At 48.8% G+C, this 20,818-nt stretch overlaps 1 protein-coding gene across 1 annotated transcript in view; it reads right to left on the minus strand.

Moving 5' to 3' along the window:
* fmn1 (formin 1) overlaps nt 1–20,818 on the minus strand; it is a 639,512-nt gene that overhangs the window by 74,317 nt on the left and 544,377 nt on the right. Inside the window, 1 exon segment of the mRNA XM_072484913.1 lies at nt 18,327–18,476. Coding sequence (XP_072341014.1) covers nt 18,327–18,476 — 150 coding nt within the window.

Consider the following 20,818-nt stretch of genomic DNA (forward strand, 5'->3'; position numbering starts at 1 on the left):
CACCTTTTACAACGAATGGTCCTTTACAGCTTAAAGAAACTCGGATTGCTGGCCTATGTTTACTAGCAGTTGGTAAAGTCTACATGAGCATATGAATTAGGAGCAGCAGTAGGCCACTCGGCCCCTCAAGCTTGCTCTGCCACTCAATAAGATGGTGGCTGATCTGATTGTAACCTCAACCCCACATTCCTGCCTATCCCTGATAACCTTTCACCCCCTTGTTAACCAAGAATCGATCAAGCTCATCCTTAAAAATCTTCAAAGATTCTGCTTCCACTGCCTTTTGATGAAGAGAGTTCTTCAAAGACTCACAGCTCTCTGACAAATAATTTCTCCTCACCTCTGTCTTAAATGGGTGACCCCTTAATTTTAAACAGTGACCCCGAGTTCTAGATTCTTCCACAAGAGGAAACATCCTCTCCACATCCACCCTGTCAATACCCCTTAAAGGTTTTAATCAAGTCGCCTCTTGTATTTACCGCCATCCTTTGTTCTTCACTGTAATGACAGCCAATGTGGTAAATGCCACTGATACTTTGAAGTGAGGGTGGTGCAAATATTATACACCATACAATTTTCATATGAGCAGTTAGTAAGAGTTCACTTTTAAAGGAAAGCTTTAGGAATTCAATCAGGGGAAGTGTCAAATCCAACCGACTATAATAGGTATCTCTTCAAAAGAAGAGTTTCTCTATTTTTCATCACTCAGCCATGGTGAAGCCCATGTGTGACCATACAAGATCAGTGTGACTAATGAGAGAAATAAGGCACCTAGCACTGATGCTAATTATGTTTGAAACAAATACATACATTATAGGTGGAATGTAATGGGTGGGTGGGTGAGAGTAGTGTGCACACACCCAGAAGGAAAGTCAGTGCCACTCCGACAGGCGCTCAACAAGGCTGCACCACAGCAGTAGAGAGCCCGTGGGCTGCATGAACGAGGCGAGATGGGACTTCAACCCCTCAGTGGGAGGAATTGCCACCCAATTGTTGAGTAGCTGGCAGCTCCAGCAGTTCCGGTAGTGCCAGAGCTCAGTAGTGAGTACTGCTGGGACAGCAAAATGGGCCCTGGGAAGTAGGCAACATAGATCCTGGAGTGAAATGGGACAGCGCTGTTGGATGGGAGGAATCGAGGAGCCTAGCGAGGGGGTGAGGGTGATGGGGGGCAGGTTTTGAAGGCCAGGTATGAGGAACAATAGGCATGGCAACACCTTGGGGGTGAGGGGCCCTTGATGGGCATAGGGTACCCCACAAGGATGTACCTTCCCCATTCCTTCCAGCTTGCTTAACAACAGTCATGCACTCATACCTGCCTGCCCACACCAACCATTATATGGCATAAGTAGCACAATATTTGGGCAAATGTCTTGGTAACAAACTCAACTGCTCCATACTATGAGGACTCGGTTGGGGATGGGTGGGAAAGTGGTGGGCTAGCCACCTGCCATAATACTTCAAATGAAAGCTCATTGATGTCTTCTCAGTTTCACAGACAGACCCTGGGCAGGATTCTCCAATCCCGCGCCGGGTTGGAGAATCGCCAGGCGGGGGCGCGAATTCCGCGACGCCGCTCGGCTGCCAATTCTCTGCTGACCGGTCGGGGGCTGCTCAATGCGGCCACCGCAGCGATTGTCCACGCTCGATGGGCCAAATGCCCGCCCAGTTCGGCTGAGTCCCACCGGCGTCGTTCGCGTGTGGACCTTAGCATTCTGGCTGCGGGGGCCATCCTGGTGGGGGGGGGGGGATCCGACTCCGGCGGGGGGGCATCCACGGTGGCAAGGCCCGCAATCGGAGGCTACCGATTGGCGGGCGGGCTAATCCCGGGGGGGGCCTATGTTCCTCCGCGCAGGGCCCCTGTAGAGCTCCGCCATGTTGTCCACGGGCCAGCGCAGAGACGGCAACCCAGGTGCATGCGCGGACCCGCGCCGCCCCTGCTGGCGCCCGTATCAGTAGCTGGAGCAGTGCCGCGCTGGCCCCCTGTGCGGAGCAGGATTGCTGCTCCTGGCGGCCAGATGATGCCGTCGTAAAGCGCTCCGGCGTTTACGACAGCGTCAACACTTAGCCCCATTAGCGGAGAATCCCGCCCCTTATTTCTCGGGGCTTAAAGTTCAAAAGTGGTAAAATTGTGCTAAACTTGTTTTAGATCCTGTTCAGTCATATTTATTGAGCACTGTATTTATTGAGCCCCGCCGGAGTCTTCGCACTGTATAAAAGACATGGAAATACTGGAGAAAGCACAAAAGGATTTACAAGGTTGGTCCCAGAATATAGAGATTATGTATCATTGGGACCGATTGAACTGGTGGGAGCTCTGCGACGGGATTCTCCGGTTGCCGATGCCGAAATCGCGGTCGGCGATCGGCTGGAGAATCCCCATTTGCGTTGAAATCGGTGCTGCTTTTGCGATGCTCTGCCCCCTCGAAAGCGCTGTACTCAAAGTCTACACCGCACGCTGTATGGACGGCCCCAGGATGTCACCTGAGGCCCTCCCCCAATGCTCCTCACCTGATTCGCCGAGGTCCCGACGGCGTAGGTCACTCATGCTATTTTTTTGTGTGAACCCGGCATGGTGGCTGCGGACTGAGTCCAGCGGCGCCACAGTCGGGGGGGGGACCCGTTCCGCGGGCAGGGGGGCAATGGCAGGGGCTGGGGGCACTGGTGGGGGGCGTCCGGGGGGGGGGGGGAAGGGGTTTACCAGGGGACAGGATGTGGCAAGCCTGGTCCACGCACGCCCGGCACCATGTTACCCGGCGCTGTCACTGCAGGTCACCGCCGTGCGCATGCGGGGCATCAGACCCGGCAATTCTCCGGCCGTACCCGCAGGTAAAGCCGGGGGCTTTACGCTGCATGCCTGCTAGCCCCCCCCACCGGACGGAGGATCAGTGCAGCTTTTGCGTCGATTTTCTGGCGTAAAACGCCACTGTTCCCACGCCGGCATCAGCACTTGGTTCAAATAGGACAATCCAGCCCCTTAACTTTAGAAAAGGCAAAACTTACTGGAGACCGGATAAAGCTTTTTAAAATCACAGGTTGAGTGGACAGATGTGACGGAAATGTGCTGGAACTTCCTGACTACATCATGGTCCTGGCCTCAGCTGTGGATTTGGAAGCTGGAAGTGCCCATGGCAGGACACTGGTCATCATCTTCTCGGAGGCAGTCAATTGAGAAGGGCTCTCTGGAAGCCCCGTCTTATTAAGGATGGCGGACCAAGGAAGCGAAGACCCAATCAGGTGTGAACGCAGTGAGAGAGGGGGGATTACTGCAGTCGTGGCTGATGGCACCTATCTGGACTAACATGGAGACCCGCTACAACGATGCCCATGCAGCGACCAGGGGCGTGATCGACCAGTGCATTGGCATCCTGAAGATGCAGTTCAGGTGCCTGGCCCCCTCTGGAGAGGCCCTCCGGTATAGCACTAGGCGTCCCCATATCGTGGTGGCCTGCTGCATCCTCCACAACACCGCGCAGCAGAGGGATGACGTGCTGAAGGAGGGGGGATGGACCCCAGACCTCATCCGATGAGGAGGATCAGGAGGAGTGCAGGGATTGGAGCCAGGGCTGGCACAGGAGACCGCACTGTGGTGGTATGTATTAGGGGTAATATGGTACCTGTGAAGCCGAGAAGCTATTGGCTGACAGGTCACGGGTCCTGATTGGATCTGCCGACTTCTGGCTCCGCCCTGAAGGCGGAGTAAGAGCTCAGGTTCTCCCCGCAGCCTCATTCTGTTACTGAGCTGCTGGGGAACAAGTCTGAGGCCATGGAGGATGATGACAACCCGCTCTGCGATGAGCTCTGTGCTCTACATCGTTGGACAATGTCTGACCCATGGCCACAGTACCACCCTCCACCCGGACCATGCGGCTGTGACACCGCATCGCACGGTCTCGTCGTCTGCCCGGGGGGATGGCGAGGGCGACCCGGGGGGAGAGGGGGCACACTCACCTGAGGCCGATGTTCTATCACCCCTCACACACACACTGGCGCTCACCTCACACCACCCCTCCCCGCACACATCGGACAGAGCACAAAGCAGCTTCTGTGGGTGTGAATGTAATTTTAGTAACAAACAGTTCATACACGTGCCCTAGCCCCAGAACTAATCTGTGCCCTGCACCCGTGTCAACTTACTCAGTGTCTAATTTGTTGGCCTTATGGGCCCTATGACTACGTCTAGGTGGTTCGCCAGATGGTACAGCAGAACTGGAGGCGGACTCCTGTGATCCCTGCCCTGTGAGGAAGGACCCCTTTGGTGGCCGTTTCCTGGGGTGGCCCGGCCTAGATGGGCCAGGCTGCGCCTTGGGCAACTAGTATGGCGAGCTGCCAGCCTCTCTTGCCCGTTGCCACCAAATGCCCGATGGCCCCCGGGCCTTTACATGGGTCGGGGATACGAACGGACTGAGCACTCGACGCTCCCCAACACCTGGCGCTGCCATACCTGGAGGCCGCCCTGGTATCAACAAGGGTCTGCAAGTTTGCAGCCATGGAGCTCAGGGAGTTGGCCATCGCGGTCTGTGTCTTGGCGACGCTGCCAGCACCTGGGCAATGGCGCCGATGCCCTCAGCGATGGCCTGCAGAGACTGGGCCGTTGCCTGCTGAGACTGGGCCACGGCGTTGAGCGCCTCTGCGATCTGCTGCTGGCTCTGGCTCAAGGCTGCCTGTGAGAGGCTGTTTAGCACAGGCTGTTTAGCACAGGGCTAAATCGCTGGCTTTGAAAGCAGACCAAGGCAGGCCAGCAGCACGGCTCAATTCCCGTAACTGACTTCCCGAACTGGCGCCGGAATGTGGCGACTAGGGGCTTTTCACAGTAACTTCATTTGAAGCCTACTTGTGACAATAAGCGATTTTCATTTTTTTTTCCAAGTCCTGGGCCACGGAAAGCCCCACACCTTGCATACTGTGACCCATGTCTGACACCGTCGTACCCATTGGCTCCACCCCGGACGCCACCCATGCGGTGTCAGCCTGGGTGGCATGCGTGACCGACACCACTACCTGCTCCTGCACGCGGGTGGACTCCCCCACCTTCGTCTGCAGTTGCCACAAGCCGGCCGTCATCTGCTTCGGGCCTGTGGGTGGGTGTGGTAAATCCAGGAACCCGGGACCCGTCTGGGCGGTAGATGGTTGCCTGCGCTGGGCTGCCCTCCGACCCCCCGGCCCCGCAGCTGCTCCTGCCTCCACCTGCTGTATGGGGATGGCTGTGTTGTGCGCACCAGTTAGTGTCCCAGGTGCTTCATCGCTAAAGTGCCCAACCGAGGTGAGTGTCTCTGCGATGGTGGAGGGTGAAGGAGATAGCAGTGGCGTAATGGCGTGCTCCTCATACGACCCAAAGTCCGGGGTCCCCTGGAGTGACGATTCCTGTCCATCCCTCCCCTGAATGTGGGTGTCCTGTGTGTCGGGGTGCGGTGCGTCGGGGTGCGGTGCGTCGGGGTGCGGTGCGTCGGGGTGCGGTGCGTCGGGGTGCGGTGCGTCGGGGTGCGGTGCGTCGGGGTGCGGTGCGTCGGGGTGCGGTGCGTCGGGGGCCTGTGCGTCGGGGGCCTGTGCGTCGGGGGGCCTGTGCGTCGGGGGGCCTGTGCGTCGGGGGCCTGTGCGTCGGGGGGCCTGTGCGTCGGGGGCCTGTGCGTCGGGTGTCCTGCGCGTCGGGTGTCCTGCGCGTCGGGTGTCCTGCGCGTCGGGTGTCCTGCGCGTCGGGTGTCCTGCGCGTCGGGTGTCCTGCGCGTCGGGTGTCCTGCGCGTCGGGTGTCCTGCGCGTCGGGTGTCCTGCGCGTCGGGTGTCCTGCGCGTCGGGTGTCCTGCGCGTCGGGTGTCCTGCGCGTCTGGTGTCCTGCGCGTCGGGTGTCCTGCGCGTCGGGTGTCCTGCGCGTCGGGTGTCCTGCGCGTCGGGTGTCCTGCGCGTCGGGTGTCCTGCGCGTCGGGTGTCCTGCGCGTCGGGTGTCCTGCGCGTCGGGTGTCCTGCGCGTCGGGTGTCCTGTGCCTCAGTGTCCTGTGCCTCAGTGTCCTGTGTCTCAGTGTCCTGTGTCTCAGTGTCCTGGGTCAGCTACGACGGGGGCCTGTTGCTGTGGCTGCCCCCCTCGTCGCCGGGGGTGGCCCGCCAGAATCGCCACACTCGCACTAGATGTGGGCGGCGTCCGCCTGATGCTCCGGGTCTGTCCCTGGTTCGTGGCCGCCCTGGAACGTCCTGGGGGTGGCGTCCGCCTGGTGCTCCGGGTCTGTCCCTGGCTCGTGGCCGCCCTGGAACATCCTGGGGCGTTGTATGCCTGATGGGCCGGGTCTGTCCCCACTTCCCCCATATTCCCCATAGGGGGGCAAGGGGGAATATGGGGGAAGTAGGGATATGGAGGAAGGGGGAATATGGGGAAGGTGATATGTGGGAGGAAGGATATGGGAGAAATGGGGAAGGGGGATATGGGGGAAGTGGGGATATGGGGGAAGTGGGGATATGGGGGAAGTGGGGATATGGGGGAAGTGGGGATATGGGGGAAATGGGGGAAGGGGATATGGGGACAGGGGGGATATGGGAGAAGGAGAAATGGGGAAAGGGGGGACATGGCGGAAGTGGGATATGGCGGAAGGGGGATATGGGGGAAGGGGGGGATATGGGTAAGGGAATGGGGAAGGGAGAAAGGGGGGCAGGCAGTGGGGGGTCTCCGGGGGGGGGGGGGGGGGGGGGGGGGGGAGAGGGCGTCTTTTGTGCAGTGATGCACGCATGACCGTGACGGGTGACGCCATAGCGAATGGTGTCACGCCGCTCCTAGCCCATTCCCGGCCGGAGATTTCGCGACGTTTCGGGGGGCCCGACGCCGGAGTGATTTGCGCCGTTCCTGGTGCCGGGTTCAGGCCATCGCGCCGATTCACAGAGAGTCCCGCCCAAGTACTTTGGCATGTGCACCTAACAAACTGCAATGTACAATAAAAAAACCCAAAGAAAGTGTTAAAATGGATAGTAAAATTAAACAAAGTGCCAAATTGTTTGGATGCAGTAGTAACTTGAAGTTTTCATCTGTACAAGTCCTGCAGATCAGTTTAGCATTGCTTCCTTTTTAAATTAACATATTCCCACTGTGTAAAAATCCTTCATAAGTGCAGGAAAATACAAACATGAATCAATTCACCTTTCACATTCCGAATACTTTCCCAGAGAGAAAGTAATCAGAGTCCTTGGCAGCCTGCTTTTCATTCAGACTCTATAAAATCAAGTGAAAGGTCTGCCACTAGACGCCTACTTTCTCATGTCTGAAATGACTGGTTACCTTTCATCGCAGTCTCCTTAAGACAACCCTTATTTGTTTCATCCATTATTGCTGCTTGTTTTGCTTGTAGTTTAATTGTGTGATTTAGCTCAGCTTGACGCAAACAGCAACTAAAATTATTTTCGGCATAATGTCCCAGGGAGTTGGAAATTGTTCCGACCTGAATGCCATCTTTGTTCGTGCAACCCGTTTGGTCTTTTTATTTCCAATAACTCCATGACCTTACAGATGGGATTGAAAGAGCACATGTCTTGACCAGAACACATAGGTTTGCTAAGAAGCTTCATATTAGTCTTGAGATCGGTACAACATCTCAGTAATGTTCAACAGAAAATAATTAATGTAAAATCATACTAAACTGCGAAGGAAAATAAATTGAAATTACATTCCTTCACTTTGGACAAAATCTTGTTATCGTTACAATATTTGAGAACTGTTGCAAAGAGTTATGGTTAATCTTCGCACCCAGCTTTTAACACAATATATTTTTCATTTGAATGCTGGCCTCGGAGATATCATTAGGCAAGTGAACTGAATTTCCATACACAGTTAAAATGAAAGAGCTTTGAAGCAGATTGTATCTACTTTCAGAATCAATAACACTATTCAGTCATGTCTTTTGATCTTAATCTTACTGCTTCAAGGGGACCATCACTTTAATCTATCAGATTTTACTCATACAGCACTTCTTACCCCATCCCCTATTGATTGATATTTTAAAATATTACCTGATTACTGAGAGAGTGAATTTTGTTACGGTCTAGTGTGCGTTCAATCCCACCCACACTTGACCCGGAGTCACAACACAGTGAATTAACCAATAATTATTCGAAAAACACCCAAAGTCTTTGGCCTTGGCTGCCCAATAAGTAGTCACCAGGTTTGAAAATGTAAAAACTATTACTGTTTATTAATAAAAGGGACTATAATGAAATATGCAACTAGTTAACTATTATCTAATTCTTAATTCCCCACTTTAACTTGCCCCCACCCTCGACACACAAGACACACAAACACAGGAGGGAAAGGGGTAAAAAAATCATAAGGGAAAAAGAGTCTTTGTTGAGAGAGAGAGAGAGAGAGAGAGAGAGAGAAAGAGAGAGAGAGAGAGAGAGAGAGAGAAAGAGAAAGAGAGCGTAGGTCCTTGTCTTTGTCTGAAGTCTGTAATGGTTCCCCTGTAGATTCATTCATTCAGGTTCTCTGCGGCTTCAAGAATACAGTGATCACAACCCTTCTGGAGAAAACATGGACGAGAGTGAATAGGACATTGTCCCTGTGCTGCCAGAATCAAACTGAGCTCCCTGGGACTCTGAAAATGATTCCACTGCGATAGGATCCAATCACCACCTGTTAAAAGGCAGAGTACGGCCTTTTGGCCAATTCGTTGACCACCAGCCAATCAATCAAGCTTAGTCCCACCCATCTCTCTCTGTGGTGCCGACAAATCTGAAGCCCCTTTTCAAACTAGCAGAGACTAGTAGCGTGTTCTCTCCTGTAACATCTGAACTCCTCATTCTCCCTGCCGCTTGACTTAAAGATATATGTCCATTAATCATCCTTGGATCAAAAATGATAATGGCAAAATAAAAGGGGAAATATGGAAATAAACAGGAAGGACACTTACAAACCTCCCTCCCTAAGCAGTGGGCAGCATGGCAGCACAGTAGGTAACACTGTTGCTTCACAGCTCCAGGGTCCCAGGTTCGATTCCCCGTTTGGGTCACTGCCTGTGTGGAGTCTGCATGTTCTTCCTGTGTCTGCGTGGGTTTCCTCCGGGTGCTCTGGTTTCCTCCCACAAGTCCGGAAAGACGTGCTGTTAGCTAAGTTAGGTAATTTGGATATTCTGAATTCTCCCTCTGTGTACCCGAACAGACGCCAGAATGTGGCGACTAGGGGCTTTTCACAGTAACTTCATTGCAGTGTAAATGTAAGCCTCCTTGTGATAATAAAGATTATTATATTATAAAGAGAATGAAATATCAGGTCATGGACGTTTCATTATGAGGTATGCAAGCCAAAAATCACAAACACATATCCATCCAATCCATGCCCATTTTAGAAGTTCCCTTCCTAGTCTCCACATTAGTAACTAGTCAGCCATTAAACCCCTGACAAAGCATCCGCAATCACATTATCCTTTCTAGGAATGTGAACTGTTGTAATAGTAAACTCCAACAGAATAACCTTGCATTCTGGATTTTCAACTTCTCTGTAAACGCAAGTGGATTATGGTTTGTGTAAACTAAGCTTTGTTCATTGCCACATCGGACATATACTTCAAAGTGCTGTAGGGCTAGTAGCAAGGCTAAGGCTTCCTTTTGAATAGTGGAATGCTTTCTTTGACATGGACTTAGTTTTCTCAAAAAATATTCCACTGGCCTCTGTATTCCTGCATTGCCTTGTAGTAGCACTGTCCCTACCCCCAGGTTACTGGCATCTTTGGCCATTTTAAATGGTCTGGAAAAGTCCAGGGCAGCCAGCACCAATTCACCCACTAACATGGCTTCCAATCTCTCAAACACCACTTGGCATTCTGTGGAGCACAGCATTTTTGCTTATTTCCACAACATGTCCAACATGCACTGTATTTGAGTCTCTAACGGAGTCAGTCTCCATGGTTTCAGTCGAGATGGATGTGGCTTTATTGGTTCAGAGTTTCTTATGTCTACATCATGATTAGATGGTGTTTCCCTACAATTCTGTCTGTACTTTTTCAGTATCTTTATTATATCTTATCTCTGTTCTGCTTCTGTTGACAGGTTTGCATCTTTGGATTCATAACTCTCTCTGATATCTTCAACCAGTGCATTGTTTCCACTTTCTTCCTCAACATCAAAGACAATATGCTGCCCTTTGTCAGGTTCCTGACTGTCCAAATTAGAGAGGATCCCCTAAATGAGCTCCTTCTGCATTTCTGTCTCTCACGTAACACAGCTAGTCTTTTCTGATTGTCCAATGAATGTTTATCCAAATTTCGAGGATATTCCGCAGCCAAACTACAAGCAGTATTGTCAATCCTGAAGGAAATATTTGGTTCATTTTTAATCAACCCCTCCAGCTTTATATTCTCTCTTTTCCTGCACATGGTTACTTTCAGTGGCAAGGCTGTGGGTTCAACCTTCAGAGAGTTGGCTGGCTGCGTATGCAATGTTTGTTGTTTTACAGCATTTGTCTCCTCACCGAAGTCTTCATAAACACAGCCTTTGGGCGAGATTCTCTGACCCCCCCCCCCCTCCCCCCGATGGGTCGGAGAATCGCCGGGGGCTGGCGTGAATCCCGCCCCCGCCATGTCCCGAAGTCTCCACCACCAGAGATTCGGCGGAGGCGGGAATTGCGCCACGCCGGTTGGCTGCCCCCCCCCCCCCCACCCCCCGGCGATTCTCCGGCCCGCTGCTGGAATGCCTGTCCCGCCAGCGTGGATTAAACCACCTTTTGGACGGCGGGACAAGGCTGTGCGGGCAGGCCCCAGGGTCCTGGGGGGGGGGGGGGGGGGGGCGGGGCGATCTGGCCCCGGGGGGGGGCCCGAACGGTAGCCTGGCCCGCGATTGGGGCCCACCGATCCGCGGGCGGGCCTGTGCCATGGGGTCACACTTTTTCTTCTGCCTTCGCCATGGTCTTCACATCCCCTGCACATGGACGGGGATGACGTCAGCAGCTGCTGACGCTCCCGCGCGTGCGCGGAACCGCGTCGCCCGGTGAAGACCTTTCGGCCCCGGCTGTCTTGGCGCCAAAGGCCTTTCCCGCCAGCCGGTGGAGCAGAAACCGCTCCGGCGCGGGCCTAGCCCCTCAAGGTGAGGGTTTGGCCCCTAAAGGTGCTCCGCACCTTTGGGGCGGCCCGACGCCGGAATGGTTCCTGCCACTCCATCACGCCGGGACCCCCCCACCCCGCCGGGTAGGGGAGAATCCCGCCCCTGATCTCCATTTAGTAATACGGACAGAAACAATTTGTACTTTACAGATTTCAACAGTTCTTCTTTACTTTCAGAATCAAAGGATGACACGCTATTGGCTCCATGAACTTTCTGATTGTTTTTAACAGATGTGACAGCAGAATCGCTACATGGTTTATCATCCACCCTCCTCTTAATTTTCAAAAGGAATTGATTACTGATTATTTCACCTCCTTCGCTATTTGCTTCCTTTACCTTGAAGAGGCGCTTTAAAAGGATGTGGTTAATCATCTGTTTGCTTAGTATCACATCACAGTCATTGCTGTCGTCATCCTGAATAATTGATGCTGTCATGTATAGGGCAACACAGTGGTTAGCACTGTGGCTTCACAGCACCAGGGTCCCAAGTTCGTTTCCCGTCTGCGTCACTGTCTGTGCGGAGTCTGCACGGTCTCCCCGTGTCTGCGTGAGTTTCCTCTGGGTGCTCTGGGTCTCTCCCACTAGTCCCAAAAGATATGCTGTAGGTAATTTGGACATTCTAAATTCTCCCTCTCTGTATCCGAACAGGCACCGGAATGTGGCGATTAGGGGCTTTTCACAGTAACTTAATTGCAATGTAAGCCTACTTGTGACAATAAAGATTATTATGATAATAGTTTCCTTCGAAACAGGCATGCTCTGGGAAATATTTGCACCGGAGGTAGATGGCAATGTGTTTGCTGCAAGAGGCTGTAACAAAAAACTTTTAGGAAAGTCTCTTTTACTTTCTTCTTCCAATTTGCTGTCATATTTGCTGATAGAAAGCATCCTATCGGGCTGCATCACAGCCTGGTTATGGCAACTGCTCAGCCCAGGACCGCAAGAAACTTCAGAGAGTCGTGAACACCGCCCAGTCCATCACACAAACCTGCCTCCCATCCATTGACTCCATCTACACCTCCCGCTGCCTGGGGAAAGCGGGCAGCATAATCAAAGATCCCTCCCACCCGGCTTACTCACTCTTCCAACTTCTTCCATCGGGCAGGAGATACAGAAGTCTGAGAACACGCACAAACAGACTCAAAAACAGCTTCTTCCCCACTGTCACCAGACTCCTAAATGACCCTCTTATGGACTGATTTCATTAACACTACACCCTGTAGGCTTCATCCGATGCCAGTGCTTTTGTAGTTACATTGTATATGTTGTGTTGCCCTAGTATGTATTTTCTTTTATTCCCTTCTCTTCTCATGTATTTAATGATCTGTTGAGCTGCTCGCAGAAAATACTTTTCACTGTACCTCGGTACACGTGACAATAAACAAATCCAATCCAATCCAATCCAATCCAATATTATCATTGTTATCTGTCCTAGCTTTGGAAGAATTCCTTGCCATCCCTTCAAGATCGGTTAGTGACAGGTCTATTCGGTAACAGTCGTTTATCATTCCTTCATAATCAGAACCAAAATTGGATTCAGAACTCTCACCGGACTCTTCATCACTGTTATTACTATTAGATTCGGACTCCTCTTTCTTAGGAACACCTTCGGTCTTAGAGTTCTCAGAATCTGGGGCGGGATTCTCCGACCCCCCGCCGGGTGCCGAATTCTCCAGCGCCGGTTTTCGGATGGGGGCGGGAATCGCGCCGGTCAGGGTCGTTGGCAGCGGCTCCCCCCGGTAATTCTCCGGCCCCGATGGGACAAGCGGCCGCCCGCTTTCGGCCAGTCCTGCCGGCGTGAAAGGAGCATGGTGCATCTCGGCGCGTCCTGGCTTGTTGGCCATCTAGCGGAGTCCTAGGGAGGCGTGGGGGGGGCCCCCATGGTGGCCTGGCCCGCGATCGGGACCCACCGATCTGCGGGCGGGCCTGTGCCGTGGGGGCACTCTTTCCCTCCGCGCCTTCCTCTGTAAGGCTCCACCATGGCCAGCGCGGAGAAGAAACTTCCTGCACATGCGCAGGAAACAAGCCGGCGGTTCTGCGCATGCGCCAGAACATGCTGGCAGTCCTGCGCATACGCCAACTCACGCCGGCCGGCGGTGGCCCTTCGGCACCAGTTGACGCGGCGCCAACCCTCCAGCTCCGGTCTCGCCCCCGGAAGTGTGGAGGATTCCGCAACTTCCGGGCGGCCTGAAGCCGGAGTGGCTCACGCCGGTACGGGCCGCCCCGGCAATTGCGGGAGAATCCCGCCCCTGGTTCTCTACTAGATTTTGGGCGAGATTTTCCAACCCCCCCGCCGGGTCGGAGAATTGCCTGGGGGCGGCGTGAATCCCGCCCCGCCGCTGGCTGCTGAATTCTCCGGCGCCAGTTTTCGGGCGGGGGCGGGGATCATGCCGCGCCGGTCGGGGGCCGTTGGCAGCGCCCCACCCAGCAATTCTCCGGGCCCCGATGGGCTGAGTGGACACCTGTTTACGGCCAGTCCCGCCGGCGTGAAATAGACATGGTCCATCCCGGCGGGACCTGGCTTGGAGGGCGACTAGCGGAGTCCTTGGGGTGGCGCGGGGGGATTCCTCCCCGGGGGAGGGGGTGGGGGGCCACGGTGGCCTGGCCCACGATCGGGGCCCACCGATCTGCGGGCTGGCCTGTGCCATGGGGGCACTCTTTCCCTCCGTGCCGGCCTCTGTAAGGCTCCGCCATGGCCGGCGCGGAGAAGAAACCCCCTGCGCATGCGCCAGAACACGGCGGCAGTCCTGCGTATGCGCCAACTCGCGCCGACCCGCAGGAGCCCTTCGGCGCCGGTTGGCGCAACGCCTACCCCTCTGCCGCCGGCCTAGCCCCGGAAGTATGGAGGATTCTGAAACTTCCGGGCAGCCAGACGCCGGAGTGGTTCGCACCACTCTTGCCGCCGGTACGGGCCGCCCTGCCAACTGCGGGAGAGTCCCGCCCTTTATCTTTCAAAGATTTCTGGGAGGAATCATTCTCTAGAGATAATGTCATCAGTATTGGCAGAATCAGATTCACTACCATTGTCATTTGATACGTGATCAACGTCTTTCAGCATTTCTTTCTGAGAGTCATTTAATATGCAATGAGTTTTCCTAATTCCTACAAGCCCTACCGTTGGTATCTCATGTGCTATCTGCAGTACTCTCTTCGGATTCTCTGTAATAAAACTTTCACTCCTCCAAATCATTCCCCAAAAGTAAGTCGGCACCGTTCACTGGGAATTTCTTAACTACTCCGATAACTACCTGACACAAAATCATACTCCAACAGTACTTTATTCAATGGAACTGGGATATAATCTCCAGCTGTCCATTTAACTACTATCTCGGCTTTCATTGAGCTCTTTGGAGAGAAGACCAAATCCTTCTCTAGTTAGAAAATTCAAACATATTGCCACTGGGTTGCTGTCTGAATTCTGAAGTTCCTGTTCAAACTAGCACAGTGTTCTTGCCTGTAACTTCTGAATTCCACATTCTCTCTGCAGCTTGACTTAAAGATACATGTCCATTGAATCATCCATGGATCAAAACTGATAACGGCAAAATAAAAGAGGAAATCATGGAATAATCAAAAAGGACCCTTACAATTTCAACAGGGATTCTCTCGAATTTCCATTGTAACATGAGAAATCTTAGGAGAACAGGACAAACTGTAAACAGTGTCTACACCTATTCTGCAACCTTTGCACCAAAATTAGTCAGGGCAAATAGAAATTCACCTCCCCGCTTGTTTTACATAGTGGGTGTGAAAGGCATTGACATGTCCGGTCAGTCATGGTCGTATTGAATGGTGCAGTAAGCTCAACAGGCTGAATGGCCTACTCATGTTCCAATGTTCCTCCATCTGGGTTGGAAAACCCAGAAAATGCCACAGTCGGGGACAGCAATGAGTCCATTCATGATTGGTTGCTGCGATTAGCATACACAGGTTTCTTTTTTCCATATTGGAAGATGACCAATTAAGGCTCAACTTGCCAGCAACCAGGGGAGTGAGATCATGTCTGATTTTCCACTGCTAAGTGCAGAATGCTCAGACCAGTTGTCGCATCTTAGTGGAGACTGGCCATTTAATACAGATCAGGGATCAAACCTTGCTGCCTCCTAGGTCCATACTGTTCAGTGTTACCCTATTTACTATGTTACCATGTATCTATTGAAATATTTGGGCAAGGCTTAACGCGCAACTTGACAATTATTTACTGGATTGAGCCCTCGAGAAACCATTGTGATAGTGTTTCTATGAGCGCATCAGAGTTGCTCTGATATAGATCTTCATTGTCACATTTATCCTCTCATGTAGTTCAAACGTTAGCAGCTGAAGCTGCTATCATACAGAACGTGGGTTGATGAATCAGAGCTAATGATAGTGTCGCGTTTTGGGTTACTTTTAAAATGGTAGTGCCTGTATGTCTCTCTCTATGAATATGTGACATATCCATCCACATCAGTGTGAGTATTTTGTTTGTTTTTGAGGGGTGGAGAAACATCAGATGTAAAGATCAGGAAAAGGTGGCAGAAATCCATATTGTTTAATCTCCAATCTTTTTATGTTCCTTCGAGATTTCTGGCACTATCTGGGCTATGGGAGAGGTGATATTTAAGTGCAAACATGATGGGGGCCATTCCAATGAGACAGCGTGAAGTTAACATTTTCTGAGTACTCCTGAATGAGGATGGCCCAGAAAATATGATGTGGCCTTCCGATAGGCTCCAGTCAACCAGAGAATTCCCTCAAGCCCTGTGGCAGGCCAAAGACATGGAAGGTTAATACTTTTTCCAAGTTACAGCTCTTTCAAAAGGATCTTAATACTTAATTGACACAATCTGGCCGTAGATCTTCACCTGAAAATCTCAATCTCTAGAATCGTAGAATCCCTACCGTGCAGAAGGAGGCCAAAGGCCTTACACAACTACCTCTGGGCCATGCCAAGCATGTTTCTGGGCTAGGTTATTGGCTGAGGGCTGGAAATGCCTGTGCTTCTGGGCAGGCTGTGGGCCCACCACTACAAGCCAGTACCCAAATACGGGCAGCAGGCAGGAAAAGCTGCCCCCCAAAATTTGCCTCCTTTTGAATGAATGGCTTTCTCAGCATGATTGTGTGAGACAGTTCCAGTTCTTCTCTGCATGCCAAAACAGGAACTGAATATATAGATGTTAGAAAAGAGAGTTCCCGTGGCTCTAACTTAAAGGATTTAAAGGCACAGGCATCTGTAATGATCTGTGATGTTTAAATACATTGTACTTTGAAGGAAACTGAACAGCGATCAAATTATTGGCTCCATATTCCTCAGCTCAATGTCATCTAATACTGGATCAAAATTTTAATAGCCCCCGTTTGCTGGGATTACAAAATCCAACACTGGAAACTTAAAGCAGAGCTAATTTTTCTTTAATTGTGGGAGATCTTGATACCGTACGATGGGAGATAGTGAGTCAGCAGCTGGTTTTCCATCCCTATCACCCATTTTCCACCATCACACAGACAAGATCACCATTTTAAACTATATTAGAGGGTAAATGTGATTATGAAGATATATGTCTGAGTAACTCTGGTCTTATAATACTTTATAACATTCAACTGTAAGAACAAAACCAGAATGCTGAGAGAAATTGCTTGAACAGGGAATGCAGAATGACACCATTTAATCTGATTCTAATGCACTTCTAGTAAACTGGGTGGTAAATCAACGGTTTCACACTTAGGAAAACAGTGTCGCTAAGGGTCATGACTTTACAAGACATTCTAGATGTGGATGTTTTTTCTACTGTCCCATTTTACAGCATTTCAAGGAACTCCCATTTTTAGTTATACTTCCTAATGGATTCCTTCTGTATTTTTGATAAATTCCATCTTTAACCCTAAAGTAACAGTTGAACTTAAGATTCTTATTATTATTACAGAACAAGATTGATTAGTTCCCCCATTTCACCCAGTGCAATACACATGATATGGTAACTATGCCGTAACTTCTATAAATAAGCTCTAGCAGTGAAGTAATTTTGAACCTAATGAGTTAACAGTATTGCATTGTGTTATACCATCTCCACTTTCTTTTTCCCTTTTTTAACATTTCCCAAGAGTGTCTATGAAATTGGACATTAAACTGTTTAAATCCATCTGGTTTTCCTTGAAATGCACTAATTGAGATATATAAGTCAATAAAAGAATTTAAAGGAAATAATATTTGTTTTTACTTACACAGTTGCCTACACTGAACTAATAACATAAAATTTCAGGGTGTTGTAATGAGTTGTCCAGAGTACTGATGCAATGAAAATTTCCTCTATATCATTTTCTGTAGAACACTTTGGTAACCTTATAAACAGTATCTTAGTTAGCCACCACATAATTAAAAGTGTAGATGAATGTTTAAACACGTACAACTAAATTGAATAGAATTTACCAAATGCTTTACCACTGGGAAAAGGCCAAAGATTTAGAAAATTACCATCTACTTTGCTACATGGTTACTTAAAGAGTATATTATCCAAAGGCTCCAACTTAAACATTTTCAATATTCGCTATTCATTTTGATAGAAAATTGAAATGCTGAATCATGGTAAAGAATACAATCACGCAAAAAGTGATCTTGCCATAAAACTGAGAAAATGCCAATCTTGGAGTCGTAATGAAGCCCTCACATAAAAACTTCTTTCATGAAACCTTACCTAAAAGCATATATGGGGTAAGGTTATTCTTTCTCAAACCAATAAAATCAGGAGACTGTTGCGAGAGCAGTGTCACGCAGTTTGATGTCCCCAGCAGGGTACCTGGGGTCAGATGTGCTGCCATAAATTCAGTGTGGGGCTTTGACATTGTGCTAAGTGTGGCCTAGGTCTGGGGGGTTTCTCTTTGATGCAAGTGAAGCTTAATAACTGGAAAAGCATTTGCTTTTATTTGTTGGTACTGTCTGCGACAGTAATATCAGCTCATTTAGGCTGGTTCAACATAAAAATGCACTAGTGAAGCAATCTGTTACAAATTAGCTCAACTCTCATTCCACTTTATTAGCAGGTAATTGAAAAGAGTTGGGAAAGTGTAATTTATCAGATTATGTGTGTTTATCTTCCTTGTGGGTATAACAGACGTTGGCAACTTTTTCAAATACCCAGGGGGTTCGAACCTCTTTAAGCCAAGTTAATAAAAAAAACAAGTAAAGTAAATAGAGTGTAATACAATGGTACATCAAATATGTTCAGATTAAAAGGTTATAATTTTGAAATGAAAAGATTTTCAATGGGTTATTCCATCTCCTTCTTACCTTTCTTTAGAGATGTTTTTGCTCTCACGTTTCCAAGTGTTCTTAAAATCAGTACAGAATTCAAACCACAACATAAATATGTAGTTTGGAGTAATCTCCTTCTCCCCGGGTTTTGGCTTCACTCCAAAGAAACTTATTGTATCTTCAAAGCTAGGAGGAAAAGAGAGAAAAAAAACTGTCAACACGTAAACCTGCTAGTGGCTGTAGTTTCCCTGAGGGCTTGTTCCAAAGTCAGTAGCCAATACTCTGTAATTACTGTGACTTCCCTGTGCTTCAACATTCATGGCAGCAACACTTGTCAAGCTTAATGTAACCTTCAAACACCTACAGTCTTCCCAGGAGGAGATATTTGGCAATTTAACCATGCCCACATGCATGGATAAATCGGAGTATTAAAATAAGGGTTATCAATACCCTCATTTAAATACTCCCAGCTCTACAAATTTTTTAAAAACTTGCTAAAGTAAGAAATCAGGACCACATTAGTCTACAAAAGTGAGGGACTCCAGGCACATAACATAAACAAGTACAGACACATAAAATCTGAACTGCACACTTTCCCTTTCATTCATGCACTTCAAATAGTTGGTATCTGTTTAAACTCATGCTCTCTCTGACAACTAAGGTGCCATTCAGTTGAAATGCAATGAAATTCAATATTGTGTTACTGATCTCAACAACATATCTACATAAATGTCAGACGCTGATTCAATATAATGACATGAAATAATGCATCAAATTGTTTCCTTGTTGGAATTTCATTGAGAACCACAGTAAATACATTTCACGTGATCCACAGAAAGACAATTAATTCAATATGGTCAAAATAGTTACCTCGCACATTTATGTTTTATTTATTTTATGCTTTCTTGTCTCTTATTTGTTCTCCTAATTTCACCATTGTTCCTTCCAGCCACAGGTTTTATCTTTAAATAGCTTTCCCTTCCACTTGTTAACATGGCAAATATTCACAAAAACTAGTAAAAATAACATTCTTCAAATTGGTTCCACTAATGTAAGATGTAATTCGATATGCCAGCAGTTTGAAAGTTATTAGCAATTTTATATTGGACCTTCTTGGCTTTTCTGTTTGAGAAATATTTAAATTCTAAGGCAAATATTTAGTACTACACTCGAACATCTACTGGAATCTTGCAAAACATGCACCTTTCTTCAATCATCAAAGTTACTTGGAGATAGGATAAATATTTTAAACAGCTTAATTTTCATTAGCTCCGATGGGTCCTCCCTTGAGTTCACATTAGTCTGCAACTGAACAATGACTATTTTACTGTCCCTCAAGAGAATAACACAGCAAACATTTACACACAGATCTACATCATTTTAATGGAAACCATCAGTATTGGTTTATATAGCAGTAAAAATGCAAAAGAAAATTATGAAAAAGAACCTTTAATTTGCAGTAAAACGTGTTTCAAAGCGCTCCCTATAGTAAAAGTGTCTATATAAACGCCAGGGAGCATTAATTAGATCATTAATTAGTCACTTGTGTAATCAACTTAAAATTCTTTAAATAACAATTGTAACCATGTTGTTTTAATAGTTTAAATAAAATTACATGAAAGAACACATTACTTTATTACCTATCACTTTCAACATTGAAAAGTGCGTGTGATATTGGTGATGAATAGACTGATAATTTAAACCTTCAGGAAAGGAACCAGATGCACAAAGCTTCCCATATCTGCATAGAGATTCACCCTAAAACCTCTTTCTGCAAGAGTAACTACAAGTTAGGATTACAAAATCACATGCCAATCCATCACCGGCGCAAAACAACTTAATTCAAGCTATCGACTTACTTAAAGACCTCACATTATAGCATGCAAAGAATGTAATCATCCCTCAAAATGTTAATATCCAACTGATTAAATGAAGCAGCCCACAAGTAAAAAAAAGTCAAAGGAGCAGTAGAAACGAAATTGACATTCAAGCAAATGAAAAGGGGGTATTAGGTCTACAACATACAGTGACGGATGCAAGTTTGAGGACAGGAAAAAAGAATCAACAAAAAGAGAATTTTAAACCAAATATTCTTGAACAGTTACCACTATATGAATTCAAGAAACAAAACAATCTGCCAAGAGTAGACTGTTTCATGAGTTCTTATGCACATTTAAAATTTTTCTCTTCAATATTGATGCCTCTATAATAGACATCTTTAATACTCGTGTGCTGTGGGGGTTGGCTTGCTCAGTTGACCAGACGCTGGACTGTAATACAGAATTATGCCAATGGTGTGGTTCAATCCATGTACCGGCTGTGGTTATTCATGGATGCCTGCCTCCTTGCCTTCATCCATGCTTGATGTGGAGTGGTGTCCCTCAACCTACATACAAGATGCACTGCAGCAAGTCACCATGACTCCTTTGACAGCACCCTCCAAAGCTGTGGCCTCTACCACCGAGGATACAAGGGCAGCTGGTGCATGGGAACATCACCTACAAGTTCCCCTCCAGGCCATACACCAT

The sequence above is a fragment of the Scyliorhinus torazame genome, chromosome 2 (genome assembly GCF_047496885.1).
Source record: "Scyliorhinus torazame isolate Kashiwa2021f chromosome 2, sScyTor2.1, whole genome shotgun sequence".
Taxonomy (NCBI): domain Eukaryota; kingdom Metazoa; phylum Chordata; class Chondrichthyes; order Carcharhiniformes; family Scyliorhinidae; genus Scyliorhinus; species Scyliorhinus torazame.